At 36.5% G+C, this 16,764-nt stretch overlaps 1 protein-coding gene across 14 annotated transcripts in view; it reads left to right on the top strand.

Annotated features, from left to right (window-relative positions):
• KIF16B (kinesin family member 16B) overlaps positions 1–16,764 on the top strand; it is a 135,501-nt gene that overhangs the window by 80,565 nt on the left and 38,172 nt on the right. For 5 of the 14 annotated variants that reach the window (XM_054061071.1, XM_054061070.1, XM_054061076.1 and 2 more), the window contains 4 exons: positions 1,746–1,916; positions 2,770–2,875; positions 3,461–3,511; positions 4,507–10,416. In XM_054061071.1, coding sequence (XP_053917046.1) covers positions 1,746–1,916; positions 2,770–2,875; positions 3,461–3,511; positions 4,507–6,687 — 2,509 coding nt within the window. In that variant the 3' untranslated portion in view covers positions 6,688–10,416. The other 9 variants (XM_054061074.1, XM_054061073.1, XM_054061077.1 and 6 more) reach the window with 6 other exon arrangements.

Raw genomic sequence — 16,764 nt, 5'->3', positions numbered from 1 at the left:
AGATACCATTATGTGATGATCTGCTCTAGTTCGGATCAGTGGTAACTCTCTGAAAATGTTTAAATGCAATATTCATTTGAAATGGTTTATGAGTGTATATATTCTATCCAGCATAACTGGATAAAATGTTTTCTTCCAGTTTCAGAAATATGTTAGCTCAAATTCTTTCACTTAGAAGGGTGACCACAAAAAAAACAATTTTAAGGTAACTTATACTGGAGTAACACAGGCACGTTTTGTCTTTACTGGCAATAGAATGAACATAGAGCATCTTTAGACTTATCTTTGAGACAAGATGTATTGCTCACAAGTGGTCAGGTGCACTTTACTGTACTTACTGGTGGGTATCTATCACGTGGCTGGATAAGTTTATAGCTATAGGAAGCAATATCTTTTGATAGTAGGATGTTAACAAATCAAGAGATAGGCTTTGTTGCTTTAATGTAATTCTGATTTTTGTGGCTAAATTGATTTTCCATAAATGCAAACACTCCTGTATCCATCAACCATCTTCCATCCACTTTCCCTCAGGATACAAGGTTGTTTTGCTGCTAATCAAAGAAACAGATGGCTTCTGGCAGTGCTGCAAAAAGTACTCTAAAAAAGAAGTAACAATTCAGCCTGCTTTACTGCAGCCTAAGCCTCAGCATTTGTCATCTCTTTAATCTTTGTTTTAAACAGGATGGAATATAGTAGCTGTAGCATTGTACTTCGATTTAGATAAATGCAATTGTAGGATAAGTGGTAAAATCCCAACTTGTGCATAGTTTCTTCTGCTCTTGCAGGAACTTCTTTTCTCCTGTTCTTTAAATTTCAAGTAACCTCTAGAAAAAAAACCAGCTACCTTTAGAGACAAAAGTTGTGATGGAAATGGGCAAGATTATTACTGTGTTGCTAATCTCAGCTACATGACAAGTGAAATGTGTGTTCTGCAGATTACTTTGTTACAATATAGTTTAATTTGACTAAGTGATCAATATTGCAAGAAGTGCTTCTTATTTTATGCCTTACTAGATGCCTCAGGCATTTTCAGTCAAAAATACTGTATTCAATTTTACATATTCTGTTCTGTGCATAAATCTGGCTGGATATGAAATTTATTTGTTAAAGAAAGAGAGGAGTTTTCCGTTTCAGAAGATGATCTATTAGTATATATAAAATAAAGACTAGATGTTTTATTTTGTAAGTAAATTTAAAAAAAAACGCATACAGACCAAAAGAATAATTTGACACTAAGATTTATTTATACACATAGTACACAATTTAAAGATTTTCTTACAGATATGCTTTGCCCCATCATTGTTGTAAGTTGTCTTTGGTTTTTTGGATTGGTGCTGTATTTTGAGGTTTTAACACCCCACTTCCTCCCATTGATTAATTTACTTCACACTGGAAGCTAGTAACTGAAGTCATTGATAGTGTTCTGTAATGAGGGAAGTTTATTCAGGTAATCCTAATAGATAGGTTAAGTCTTATGAATTAATATTTAATGGTCTGAGTTTGATACTTTTTGCATTGGAAGTTATTGAAGATGTTCTATTTAACAATACTGCTGTTGTAACGTATCTTAGAGCTGTCGCTTTTTCCTGTCTAAATATACTTGAAGAACAATTATTATTTTTATGTCTTCATAAATATTAATACCTACAATCGTGTATATACAGTACATGGGATACAATACATGCATCACAGTGTAAGCACAGGACTTCCTGCAGTAACTAAACTAAAACAAATTACATTTTAAGATCTCTTTATAGCCTGGATCAGGAAATTCAGCAGCTGAAGCAAAAATTATACGAAGGTGATGGTGGTCAGAAAGGAAGTCATGTAACAGTAGAAGAGAGACTCTCCCGTGTTACCTCCCCTACCACTCCAACAAAGCCACAGCCATCTGCTGCTCCACTAGTTGATGATAGGTACGTAATGTGCATTTCTGTAATGTTTTGGTAGAAATACAAACAATAGCTTTAGAATAGAAATATTTTGAAAGATCATTCTGCGAGGTTGGATTGTAATTAAGTACTGTAATTGTACTTAAAGACTAGTTTGGAGATAAAATTAATTTGCTGTATTTTGCTTCAAATAACCAACAGCCTAATCTGTTGCTCCTGCATTTGGTTTTAGGATAGAGGGTTAGGAAACTGTGAGCTAAAATGCATTGAAATTGTTTTAACGTTTACAGTTACTTATCTATATGGTGTTGCTTTATATATACTTAAAACATCAAAGTAAATGAAATTGCCTTAAGCCTTTTTTTAACAGGGCAGCTGTCTGGTGTCACTTAAAATCTGTTTCATATCGGTTCGTTTTGCATGTATACATGCAGTTGTCAGTATCAACTCTTGAAACATTCCTTTTGCTTAAAGACCAAATCTTTGTTAGCCCAAGTTGCCCATATCACAGCCTTGATAAGAACAAACCATTAAATTACTAAAGATGCTACCCTAGCCTTCTGTTTCTTTTGCATCACTCTTATCCTTGCTGCCACTTGTTTGTAGAGCTGCACTCATAGCAGTGTCTTAACCTGTGGTCAATTTAATTGTCTAATTGTGATAACAAATTGTTAATCTTTGCCTGTTAAACGAACACTTGCTCAGAAGTCTGTGTTACTTGAAGAAGTGTAAAAATGGTCTAACATTAAGTCTGCCAATTAAGAGTCGTGCAGTTCTTAGAGCTCACAAGCATTTGATGAAACTCTTTAGTCCGTCTTGATTTTTCTCTAAGAGCATACCTTTTTGTAAAAAAAAACAACTTTGCTGTGTCTTGAAGGATAAATGCCTTTATTGAACAAGAAGTGCAGAGAAGGCTACAGCATATTCATCTCAAAGCTGAGGATAATGATGTTAGCCTGTCCTGGTCTACTGAAAGTTTAAAGGTGAGCAGAGATGGGTAGGAGTTCCTGAGCTTCAGTGCTCCATGTATAACCACTGATATAGTTTTGTTGTTCAGTAATTATCATGTTTTCATGTGTTTAATTAATTTTAATTTGCAAAAAAAAAGAAAAAAAAAGGAAATAGTAAATAGTAAGTTGGGGATATTTGGCTTAGATTTTCCTCATCTTTTTTTTTTTTTCCCAGTGACTATTTTATGTTGTATTCCATTATTTTTTTTTTTTTTCAGGGAAGACTGTGTAAATGACAGTAGAAGACTTGCAATTAAAATAAAAATCTTCATTTTATGCCTGTAAAATACATTGATAAAATTCTATCCAGAAGAATGATAATTGTTTATACTAAAAAACAAATGCTGACTTAAAAACTGATGATCTAATTAATCCAAAGAAATTAATCGAAAGACTGACTTGATTGACTTCTAAGCCAGTAGTTTAATAAATGTCAATAAGAAAATAGTTATTTTTGTCTATTAAAAAGAATGTCTATTCCTATAAATACTTCTAAATGAAGAACTTACACAAGAAGACATTGTTTTTAATAATTACCTGTACTTTTTTTGTTCTTAGGATAATGAGAGGCTTAATAATGGCACTGTTCAACGCAAGTTGAAGTATGAGGTAGGTCATAATTTGTCAGAATGAAATGGTTGTCTTAAATTATGGCATGCCCTGTAATTAAATTTCTTAATGTTTAGCTGCATAATTAGAATTTTGAATTCACAGCAAGATTAATGGCTGATAGAGACAGCAATGTATTTTGCCAGCTGGAATTAAAGTGGTTTTTTTCTGATTTGGCATGGTATTTTTCTTATTTGAAAGGTGTGTTACTGGAGATATTTCTTCCTTATTTTGTCATAATTCTGAATTTGGAACAGTATCCCTTTCCTGATTTTAGAGCATAAAACATTTGATGAGGAGAGGCCTACATTCAGAATACTTCTTCACATTTTTGAGTCACAATGAACTCACTATTGTAGGAATATCTATATTAGCAAGCAGCACTGGGCAAATTTCCCTATGTCTTAATGGACTCATACACGTGCTTCTAAATTGAGGCTTAGACCCCTCCCACTGTATTTGGTTGCCTAACTTTTGCTTGAACCCCACATTTAATTACTTATTCTGAGTAAATCCTAAACAACTTTATGAATTTAAACCTTAATAGCAGGAGGGGTCTGCATCACCTCTAATTTGGACTTTTTTTGAGATTTATGCTCTTATTTCTAAACTGTGTTAGACTTTTTATGCTATCTGGGATAGTACAGCATTACTGTTTTGTGCATATATGGAAAAATAATAGAGGGCTTATAAATTTTCCGCATCACCTTTTGACTTTCCTGTGGTTTTCAAGTAAAGGAAATATAAACCAAGTGAAATGGATACTGTACAAAGGAGAAGCGGTGGTGGACTGGGAAGATCAACTATTCCTGAATCAGACCTCAATAACTTCTGTTGGATTTTCTCTCTCTAATTTTGAGAGATCGTACAATGATTGTATCAATTCTGAGTGATTGTACAAATGTAATCAAAATCAATCCTCAATTTAAGAGCTATTCAAATTGGAAGGTTTTATAAAGACGTTTCTATTTTCTTCTTTTGAAACTTTTTAACAGACAGCTCAGCGGTGGCAGCCACATTATGGCTTTCCATTTATGTCTAAAGATGGCAATTGTACTTCTGAGTTGTGTGGAGAAAACGCAGGAGTAAGAGACCATAAAAGACAGAAGGAATATACAGAGATGTGGAATTTATTTTCCAGTTCTGGAAAGATCTCCTCCCCTTTTACATCAGAGAAGGCATTTGAAAATGAAAAGCTTATTTCAGAACAGGAGAGCTTTGCTTGTCATTGTGACATTGAAAGTAGTTTAATTCACTCTAAAAATATTAATACTTTAAAGAGTAAGAATGTTCTTTATCAGAATGTTTTATCTACTTCTTTACAAAGTCATGACTTGAATAATGCTGCTTATTCGCTCTGCAAGGTTGAAAATTCCAATCATTTTGATGATAAAATAATTACTTCTCCGAATTCTGACAGCTCAAGAAGTGAATCTGATTGTTCGCTCTCCCAACAGCTGTCTCCTTTAGGATCCTTAATGGGTGCTAATGAGCAGGCTGGCTTTAACAGCATATCGTGCATTCTCTTTTCTCAGTCTAATGTGCATTCTGAAATAATAACTTGTAAAGAAAACAGCCAATTTAAGACAGTGCACACGACAATTGGAGACCAGTCGAGTAATTGTCAGCTTCCAATGCAAAAAGCCTCAGATTTGATTTCTTCTCAGTCAATACCTTCTCATTTTGATGTGACCCCAGAGCACACTTATGGTTTGGGATATCTTTTCAGTAAGCTTTCCTGCCTTTACAAAGATACCAGTAGTCAACTGTTCAACAGTACGGTGGTTTCTAAACAAATTAAAGAGTTGGGAAGTTTGTGTGACAGAAGTGAAAGATGTGCACAAGCAGTATCATTAATAAAAAGTCTGCCGTTTATTAGAAAATTGCAAACAAATATGTTCTTCAAGTCAGATATAAATCAAGACGTGTCCCACTCTACTGATGATGTCAAAGCTCATACTGAAAAAGTAGTTCAACCTGAATCCCCTATGGAAGAGGCTATCACTGTGTATGTAAGCACCGAAATCTCTGATAGCTGTGCAAGAAAGCCATCTGATGGATTTGTGTCCTGTTGTAAAAATGAAGAACTAGAAAACAGTGTTGTGTTAAGACAGAAATTTGTGTGTTTTCCTGATCTCTTTTCCAAGCTTCAAGTCTGTTCTCTGGAAAAAGTGCTGGAACTTTTGACCTCTGCCTTACCTCAAATCTGTATTAGAACAGAGGAGTTGAAAAGTATATATTGGCTCGCTGTTGGTGATTCCAAGAACCCTAATCCAGAACCTGCTTGCTTGCTTTTGTTCAGCTCTGTTCTGTATATTGTTGTTTCATCAGTCAAACAAGACATCTGCCAGAGTTCCTTGGCAATGTTTCATGAGGTTCCTATTGTCACGATAAAGGAGATCCAAGTTGGCTTTGCTGGACAGAATATTAGCCTTCTGTGTTCTGCTGAAGATGGTTTACTCACAATATTTACCTATAACAAACATTTCACTCAAAGAATTTGCCATGACATAATGAGTGTTCTGTTTCCTGTGTTGGATGATGCTGTTTATTTAGATCACCAGCTTTTGAAAGATGATTTGATGCAGATTTCGCTTGACTGGACATCAGAAGTACATGACTTAATATTTTCAAATGGAGTACGATTGTCCTGTAAATTTAGAACTGAGTTAGCTGATCTGGTTTACTTACTCCATGCAAATATGGGAAATAGTAAACCTTCACTAGGTGACATTCATGTACTACTGTATACCTCAGTGAAAGTAGACTGTGCTAAGCAGACTTTGTATAGAGCACTTGTTCTTACAACTACTCATATAGGTCTCTTAAGAGAAAATAAGGTCTTTTATCCTGCACCTAACTTTTTGGAAGCTTCATGCCAGCGATCACAATTTGACAGCCTTCAGTTGTACAGTTTGAATGATATGCGATGTGTAGTTTTGCCAGACAAAGAGAATTTCACAAAAATTGAGCTTGTCTTTTCTAGAAGGAGCAAGGTTGGATCTGATTCAGGAATTGTTTTTTCTAAATACTGTGAAGAAGAAATAAATACTCAACTGACAGTCATCCCATCAGTTCTTCAAAGCAGTTTGCGTATCCCTTCAGAAATATGGAAATTAACATTCAGTTCAAGTGAAGAAGCCATGTGGCTAATTATGCATCTGACTAGGTGTTGAAATCCAAATACATCTAGATACATTCAAAATAAGAGGCTAATGAATATTGATAAAACCCTTTTTATTTTTTTTCCTGTCATATTAATAAGCAAGAGTCCTTTGAACCTCTAAGGGAACGCTGTAGGGTGTACACACACGTCTTAGCAAAAGTCATTATTACTCGAGCGCTTACTTTTTGCGAGTCTCTAATATGCTGCACATGCATCTACTTGGAAAGGTTAGGAAATTAAATATTTCTATCTTACATGGATCAAAACCATAATTACAGCTGTGTCTTCTGATTTCCATTTTGGCTGTTGTTTCTGGCTCCCTCCATCTCCTGTCGATCTTCATTAATGTCTTTTCCATTCCTCCTTGGTTGTCTTTTCCCTTAATCTTGCTGAGTATCTTTGTTTTCAGGCTTCTCATCTATTTTATGCCCTCAATATGTTTCAAACCATTTTTTGTCTGAACTGTAGTGTGCGTTTAGTTTTCTATGGTACATGCACTTTGTGTTCTTATACTAAGGACATTTATAGCTTTTCTACTTACGGATTTTTGAAGAATGGCATTGACAATTCTCTTCAGAGTTTTGCGTTGAGCATTATTGCACTCTTGCATTAAAGTTTGTCACACATGCAAAAGTAGTTGTGTTTGGCTTATTCTAAGTTGTGTTGGCTGAAGTACCAGGGATCAATGGATTTACGATTTCTCTTTTCTCCTGAGCAAAGAGAGTGTAGGCTATGTGGAAGCAGTGAAGCAGAACAAGAAAAATGCAGAGAACATTCAATATAATCTTTTTAGATTTCCCACTCCCCTCCTTTCCTTGCAGGGAAGCAATGCATGCTTTAAGTCATTCCTACTTAATTTGTCAAAACAGTTAATGTGAAGTCCCCTGCAATAAAATAAGTCTTTATATTCCCTTGATGTGAGTGTTTAAGGAAAATATGACGTGAGAATGAACTTGACTAAAGGGTGTAAACAGTGCTTTAAATAACATCTCAGCCTTTGGTCATGCTATTGTACTTGTAGCAAGAAAAAAGTTTTGGGGTTTGTGATTTGCATACCTATTTCTGATACTGTTAAATGGACAGTTGTCAACTGGGGATACTATTTCAAGGATGGAGTAAGTTTAACTCTAAATTTCTTTTCATGTAATGTGCCTGGCTTGACTTTCCTCTTCTTCCACTTGCTTAATAATGGGGTTGTTGATGCTGTGAGACTGCATCTCTTGCAGTCTCTTCCATATTATATTCCAAGAAATAATGGAACTATTGAACATTAGTAAAATGTTTCCATTACTTGAGACTTCCCTTGAGCTTAGTACAAGGTTATTCTTTAGCCATTACTTCTGTCAGGCGTTCTAATCATAAATAAGATGATGTCTCCCATCTTTTATTTCTTCCCTTATAAAGGGAGCTGAATACCTTTGAATCCTGCTGCTTGAATCTCCCATCTGCCTTGTTTGAGGAAGATGGTCCTTGGCAGAAAAAACAGTGGTATCTAATCTGAAATTCTAAATTCTATAAGCATATTGCCAGTAGAGGTGCAATCTTCTACTAGACAGAGTTAGACTTCAGTCTCTCTACTAGCGTAAGAACATTTCCCATTTGTTCTTGCCATATGTTAAGACAGGATAATGTAATTTACGTGGGATTTGAAAAGAAATAACTTGCATTGGTTGGGGAAGTTGTGTCTGGAAGAATGAATGCTGGTTTCGATAGAGAATTCAGGTTTTTTTAGATCTTAATAAAACTTTCTATTGCCTTAAGGAAGTCCAAGGATGAGCAAAATGTGTCACATTATTTTGAGGTATGGTTTTTCTTTTTAACAAAAAAAGTATATAGAAATATCACACAGAACGTAGAGCAGACAGAGTAGTTATGAGTTGGAGCATAACCTCATGTCAGTCCAGGTCAAGAGTGGCTCGTACATTGACATATCAGTAAGGTATTTCTTCTAAGCCTTGTCAAAAGTTGACATTGAGTGGTACTATGTGGGAGGACTGTCTTAATCAAGGCTATTAAATGACAGCAGCTTCTGCAAATAATTCCTTTTCAGATTATGCGCCAAAGTTAAATGTTTGTGCATGCTGTGTTCCAGATAACATGGTTTTCCTCCTTTGTGTTTGTTTTCAAATGTAACTCATGAATATTCTGCATGAATGAAGGAATGACTCTATGGCAATATCTTTTATACTACTGTAAATGAAACATAACATAATGATCAATGTTTGTGACTATCAAAACGTTATTTAATGTATTAGGGTATGTTTTTCACAGTACGTTATGTTTGACATTATTTTCTCTCTCTACTATTAGCTGTTTGTAATAGTTCCCTGAAAATGACTGTCAATAAATTACATGTTGACAAGAGGTGGCTTTAAGAGTGACTTTATGGTTTTGTTGTTTTAAACCAGATGATATTGTTGTCAAGGCAATGAACTCTTTCCCCCAAGGAAAGAATTGCTTACACTTGTGTGCTCCGGAAATAAGTTTTCCTTGAAGAGCCAGTAACTTGGTGAAAAATGAAGGAAGGACAAAATGGAGAGGACAAAACATTTGTCATGCCATTGGCATTTATAATTTACTAGTAATGAAATAATAGCCTTCCCTTCTTGATAGCTAGCTGAGGGTGCCAAAAAGCTGTCTGTAGCAAACAACACACGGAGGGACATTTATGAATGAGTTTCAAACTTTCCTCCAGCTCCTACACAGCATCGCATGTACTGGGAGTCACCAAGAGTTGCTACAGAGAGACCAAGTGGCAATGAGGAGAACCGTGAGCCATATGCACGTGTGGGGATAGTGTTGGTCAAGCCTGAAGAATTTTGACCAAGCAACATTTCTCATGGTAGCAGCTAAGGGGTTGAAAATGAATGTTGAGAATGCAATCTCTATATATGCAATACACAAATGTATAACACGATCTCAACTGTAAAGTGATAGTTTTAAAATCTTTTTGTTGTCATTAACATACAGTTGTTATGATGCTGTTATTCTTTTAAGTACAAGTTCCCTAAGTTTTTTAGACTGAATACGTTCAATTGAGAAAGTAGAGGACTTCCTAAAAGGCAATTTATGTACTTATTCACTGTAAATGCTTATGCTACTTTTGGAGACACTCAATGCAAAGAACTTTTTTGCAGTTGCAAAAATGTTTTATTTTTGACATAACTTCAGTTACAGGTTCCATCTGGCTGTTAGTCAGAGGAATGTGTCCTTATTACAAATACCTCTTTAGACTTTTTTGTCAAGACCATGAAAATTTATCATAATTGAGTTTTCTGTTAATTAGATATGGTTTAAAGAGAATAGTAGGAGACTGTTCCAACAATGGATTCCTATGTTATTTATACCTTGTTCAATTATAAAATGAGTTTGGATTTAAAAGTCTAAGATATAGGCAATTTCTGAATGGCCTCGATCCACTGGAGCTTTGCATGATACTGTAAATAGGTTTGTTATATAAGGACATACAAAGAGCGTGAAGACTTGGTTATTTTTTTCAAAGAGAGTTAATACAAAGTCTTCTGATTTCCCTCATTTTTGATATCTAAGCTGAAAATGCCTTTTCAAAGAACAAGCAATATTCTTTTAGACTTTCCACCTCAATTTTTTCATGCATAACAAAATGCTAGGGCTTGCTTATGAAAGGAGATCCACTTTGTTTTCAAGTAATTCCTTTATTTTTAAAATAATTTCTGCTCCCTCCATGTTGTCTTTCCCTGTTCTTCTGGCAAAGAACACTTTCTCATTTTTAGTGAAGTTCTTTTCTTTTTTTCCTTATGTAGTGATTTTGGTTTTCCTTTGTTCTCCCTATTTGGTACGCACATGAAAGCGGATGGTCTGTCGTTCTCTGGGAGCAAATCCAGATGACCTAAAGGACCCAATTAAAATTAGTATTCCACGCTATGTCCTGTGTGGGCAGGGAAAGGATGAACACTATGAGTTTGAAATAAAGGTAAGTGCTTTTCAGTTGCTTCTCCTTAACATTTGGGTTCTCTTCACATAACGCTTGTGTTTGTACAACAGTACAAAAATAATAGAAAAATGCCTTTCATTTGAAACCAAATTCTTCCTGATTTGCCTTGTTAGGCTATAGGTGTTCGCTGTTGCAGCATCACAGTTAGCAAAGGTGGAAGCAGCAAATGGAAGTGCACCTGAGAATCTGCAGATTCCAGAAACCACCTTACTAACCCAAATTAAATGTAGTTTCTATTCCACTAAGTGGAATTTTTGGTTCTGCCTCTTTCCATTGCCTAAGTAGCCTCAGTACTGCTAAATAAGAGAGATTGTGAGGAGGCATGGACAATTCAGGCCACTATAAAGACGTGGCTTCCAAGTGAATTGATTGTATGCAGGAGGTTGGTGGTCAAACCCTTGCAGTGAGCAGTTCCAGATGCAGTGTCGAATAACTCAGTTTGAAAGTGTTGCAGAGATGAGGATTAGATGCATATTGTTTTTATTATATATTGCCTTTTACTGAGATGCAAGTGTCAGTGTCAGGTATAGAAAATTATTAGACTTGAAATATTTACCTGGATTAACAAAAGCAATAATAAAATATTTTGCAAATATCTACAACAAAGGCCTGATCCCTTTCAGACTCTTCTTGTTGTTCTGATTCTTCGCACCCTGCTTTTCCAAGTTCTTGCTTCTCCAAACTGTTGTCTACTTCCTCTCCATTATAGTGGCTTGCTCAATTGATGTCCTGTGCCGAACTGCTGGAAAAAATGCATATTCACAGTAGTTTCCTGTGGTACTAAGCCAGTGTTTTTATCAAAGCAAGATCTGAAATGTGATTGGACATGTGCTCTCAGTCCATGTGGACATGCAGTGTAATGCATGTACATGGCATTAGAGACACAACTGACAGCCTTCTTCGCTGAATCTACTGCCAGATGCTTCATTAACTGGTGTAAGTTGGAGGAGTGACCTCTCACACTTTGACGCAGGACCATTTTTTAACATGCTCACATTCTCTGTTTTTCAAAGGCTTTTATTAGGACAGGCAATCTTAGTTCTGTGTTAATTAAATTTTCATCTTGAAACGTACTGCACAATTTGTGGATTAAATGCTTCCTTTTGCCTTTTGAATTTTGAATTTCCTGGGGTCAGCAAAAGCCCAGAGCCACAGAGATGCTGAGAGAAGACTAAGTGGGTACAAAACTTCCCCAAGGACTGTTCTAGATGCCAACTATTTTCAGCATGTGGTTTCTACTAAACCAGGTGAAGGTAGATAATGTATAAAGGTATTTTCTCCTTTTAGTAAGTTGGTGAGTTTCTTTTTGAAGTATTCTCCCTTAATCCTCAAAACCCATGTGAGCATCTGCAAGATCTTAGGATGAGGGTGCGGTTGAAGTATGTGCAGGAGGACTTGGACTTACCTGGAAGGAAGTGTAGGAGAAAAATGTTGCGAAAGGGTGAGGTTCATAACCAGGAAAGAACAGTGTGCTCTGGCTAAGATTGGTTCATATGGAATGCTTATTCTGTCGTATTTACCCGTGCCACCTTTTCTCTCTCTCCTGTGCCATTTCTAGGCTGCCTTTGAAAGAAACTGCTGCTTAAATAACTGCTTTGATAACGTTCAAAGCAAAGAAATGGATGACACGTGGTGTAGGGAATGGGATGTCACTTTAATAATTGTATTCTATTACTGTCAACTGCCTTAGTTTGATAGTCTTTGGAACGTTTCTTACACAAATCAATCAAATGTTTATACTTTTTCCTTTGCCTCCAGGTCTCTGTCACAGTGGGCTGCTTTTGCTGTAGTCAGGATTTGTCTCCAAGCTACAATCCACACTTCCACAAATTTTTCTATCTTAAACCTTTCCCTTGCAGAACTCCCAGCTCTACTTAGATCTGTATTAATCTTCAGCTGTTGTTACTTTTATTCTATGGGAAATTGAAATACACAGTATGTTGATATTTTTTTCCTTTAAAAACAGGATAGTAGGAAGAGAGGCAGGGAGGAGAAAATGTTTATCTGTTCATTTCAGCCCTTCCTGATGGGTTATGATATGATGTCAGTTGTTGAAATAATTGCTTATTTCTGCCTTACTTTGTTACAGGTTTTTTCAGGTGATCCGATATCAAAGTATGTGTCAGTCTTGGGGAAGGGCTGGAGCATTGTTAATCACATTTCCTTTGCCAGCTCCCAAATAAGCTTTCTCCACCGAGGTTCCTGTTGCTCTTGGAAAAATGGGTAGCTGACCTGTTTGCGTGCAAGGGCATTTTGAAATCAGAAAAAGGGACAAGGGATGATTGAGTTGAATTTTAAGACGGTCCTCAAAACTTTGAATCCTGGGTATCTCAGAAGTATTTTCTTCAGCAGTTGTTTCCAGCCATTGTGTTCGTAGCTAAATCCGGGCATATTATTGTGTAGAGGAGCAAATATAGAACTTTCTTCTTGTAATGTGCAGTAGTAAAGATTATTTTCTTTTTATGCCAAAGGAAAGGGAGTGAGTTCCACTTTTCTTGGAGCATCGCAGTCAGCTCATAAGTCTTGCAACTCTAACATACCATCCAAAACCATTTTCTTTGAGTGCAGGTTGAGTGTTTTTCCATCTAGAAACGTATAACCTTTGGGAATGGGACAGCAAAATGGTCTGTCTACTCAGGTTCTTCTGCTGGGTGCAGGTCCTGCGTTAAGATATCGAGTGAATCCCATGACAAGCTATTGGAGGGAGTTCAAAATAGAAACGAAACCCTGCTTTATCAGAGTTAAGACAGCACCTTCTCCTTTTGCAACAAGAGAACTGTTTGTTCTATCACAGAACTGTTTGTGCTGGTCTGCTATTAGGTATTTAGTATGAACAGATGCATTTCCCAAAAAACTTTCATTTTAGTGACAGTTTTATATGTTGTCTTGAAAGATGTGATGAAACAGTACTGACGTAATCAGGTCTAAATATATTTATCTTAGAGGTGAATTAGAATACCAGAAAAATATTCTCCTATTCTCCTTCTCCTTTCACGTTGTTGTGATATGCAGAATATTCAGACAAGGCTGTGCTAGAAGCAGTATGTGGAAAGAGCTTTTGCATCGGGGAGACAGTTGCCTTCCGTTACAGACAGCGTCTGTGGTTGCAGGCGGTACCTATGGGTGGCAGAAGTAAGAATGAGGCAGCAGAGAAGAGGGAACTCCAGCTCATATAAAGGCACACAAGATCTCCCGAGAGCAGGTGGTGGAAGTAAAGCCCAGAATCAAGCACAACCTTGCAACCACTGACAAGAGGGAAAGCTGTGCATAAGCCTTCTCATTTTTATTTGGCTTTCCCTACTTTTTCTGACTGCTCTCACTTTATTTAACCTGTCTGATATTCTTTCAAAAATGGCTTCTTCTTGTGTTTCAAAGCCTTCCAGTCATCTCTGAGTTCTCTATGGGACAAGATCTAGGCAGGTGCACCCCAGAGCAGTGCTTTTCTCCAGGTCCAGACTGTTCTATACAGCCAAATCCTGCGCTGAGTCTGCTCAAAATGTTTGTGTTTCTTCGCAAAGTTTCTTTCTGAGCTCAGCGAACTATTGCAGAATTGGAGTAAAGCAGAAGCAGTGCTCATTGATACATAGCTCTTAAAGAAAATTATGCATGCCCCATATCTACCTAAATTAGAATAAAGGAAAAGCCCAACCTTTGTCAACTCTATCAGATTAGTACTCTCAATAATAAATTTAAAAAGTTTACAATAAATTTTTTGGCAATTGTTTGGCTTTTCAAATGCTGTATTTATAGACAGCGTGAGGAAAAATTTCAAGAATGTATATTTGCATAAATATAGAATGTCTTACAGATTTACTCAACCATGTATTGTTTTGGTGTAAGGAACATATTTTTAACTACTGTATGAGCAAATTACAAATGTGAAGTAAAGGGCACTTCAAATTTGCTTACTTTGTTATTGTTCAGAAGATCCCTGTCCCATATTTACAAAGTATAGTCTGTCATACAACTTTTTTAAATGGGGGAAAAGAATCTCAGCCCAAACAGATTTGATCAACTGCAGGAGTAAATGGCCCTGTTCTAGAAATGCTATTGCTATGCTAAGTGTGCTTTAATTCTCCTTTGTATGTGAGTAGAGTTTGATCCTGTCTGTCCTAATAACATTATTGCTGAGCTTTGGGGACTGATTCAGATTTTGTTTAGCTTTGAAATTCATTTTCCAAAAATATCAGCAGTAATGAGTAAAATTTTGCAATGCAATTTCTGCCAGTCTCATTACAAGAAATAGGAAAGTAAACAAGGAGGATGGCAGGGACCAAGTCAGGCCAAGCCACCAGAAAAAGCTCTAGAGAAAATCCTTCAGTTCTTAGGCAGCAGAAATACATGGGTTTGCTGTTTTCCTTCCTGTGCTTCTCTAACAAGTTCTTTATTAAACTTCATAGGAGAAAGTAATAAATAGGGCAGGCAGTTTGATTTGGGTGTGTTTTATACCACCTTGTCACCTAGACAACTGTCAGATACACAGCCCACACATCATTGGCAAGCTGGTGTATGTGCTCTTCCCCAGGCTATGTAGCTGGAAAAGTCCTGGATGCTTTGTGCTAGGTAGCTCCTTTAAAGGCATGCTTCTGTGAAAAGCTTCAAGGAAAAAGAGGTCACTTTTGAATAAAGATCATGTACAAATGAAATTATCACAATGAAATTTCATGACTTGCTACTATTATTAAAGCAAAAAGAAAGTAGGAATGAGTAACATCTTTATTTCATAATTATCCGTTACATTTTAATGTTTATTTGAACATTGAAATCACAAAGCTCTGTGTTTCAAAGTAATTATTCAGAGCAAAATGGTTAATTGGTTAATCGAGATCAGTATAACATACGTGAGAGAACTGAAGATAGCAGACTCTGAGTGCAAATCGAAGACCCTTTATTAATCAGAAGGCTAAGCTTATGTATGTTTTCCTGACTGTCCATGCACTCAAGCTTACAATCTTATTGGTTAATTACTACTGTTCACACGCCTATTCTAAACACTTAATTGGTTAACTGACTCTGTGCATATTTGCATGCTCTTTTACATTGTCATCATAACTTGTATTTTCTTAAGCCTTGTTGTCTTTCTTCTGCTCTGGGCATGCTGCCAATTCTTCTCGTTCCTCCCTCCAACTCTCTCGTATCTCGCCATTCAAGGTCCTTTAAAAACGTCGTGGCCTACAGCTTCTAAGAATGTTTCCACACATGCGTATTCCTGAATATGTACTTTTTTAAGTTTAATTTGCATATGCATGTTAAATCCATTCATCTGATTTGTGAAGCTTGAGGCACTATTGAGGGAATATCATCATGCAGGTGTGCTCATAGCAGTAAAGCTTATTGGTGACATGAAAGATGAATATTATCAGTAATAGTGCATTTGCACTGGAGTTAAAAATAGAGATAAAAAAAGTAAAAAACCCACCCAAAATCTGGTTCCCGATGTCATAAGACGCACAATTTTTGGTTTCCAAAACACTTCCTGCAGTTTCACCCGTTCTGTATATAGCAGCAAAGGCAGTGGGGATGGAGAAAGGTGGGCCAGAGGTGAGTTTGTTACAAGCATGGGGTAGCAGATGTCAACAGTGGTGCTTGGATGCTGGTTTGCTTTGGCTTTATGCTCTGATTTCTTTTTCCCTACTTTGTTGTCCTGCAACTTTTCTTACCTCTGTAACTTTCTGTTGCGCTCAGTGGTAAGGGTACTACTTTTTAATTTTAGGACTCACTGTAAGATTAAAAAGCTTGTGTCTTTGTGAAATGTGAATTAAAATGCTTGGTTTTGATCTTCGTGCATAAAATCATAGCTATGCAGAGGTCATATCACATATTAGGCCTGATTAAATAAACAACAATCTTTTCAGGTTTAGCCAATACCAATTGGCTTTATCCAGCTCTGCTAGTTGGTGTAGAAAAGTGCCCACTCTCCCTATAGCATTATTTCTTCGTAGCCTTGGATCACCAGACCTACAGAAAGACTCTGTTATAAAATCAAAGGCTCCAACTCACAGCACACTTATGACCCACTTACAAATTTCTTTCATTTCACCTAATTTCAGACGGTGAAAATCTTTCTTTCCTTGAAATTTCTGTTGGTTTCTCAGTTCCAGTGTAGATTTTGTG

Source organism: Cuculus canorus, chromosome 3 (genome assembly GCF_017976375.1).
Source record: "Cuculus canorus isolate bCucCan1 chromosome 3, bCucCan1.pri, whole genome shotgun sequence".
NCBI classification, from domain to species: domain Eukaryota; kingdom Metazoa; phylum Chordata; class Aves; order Cuculiformes; family Cuculidae; genus Cuculus; species Cuculus canorus.
Note: the sequence above shows the minus strand (reverse complement) of the source record. Positions and strands in the feature narration are given on the sequence as shown.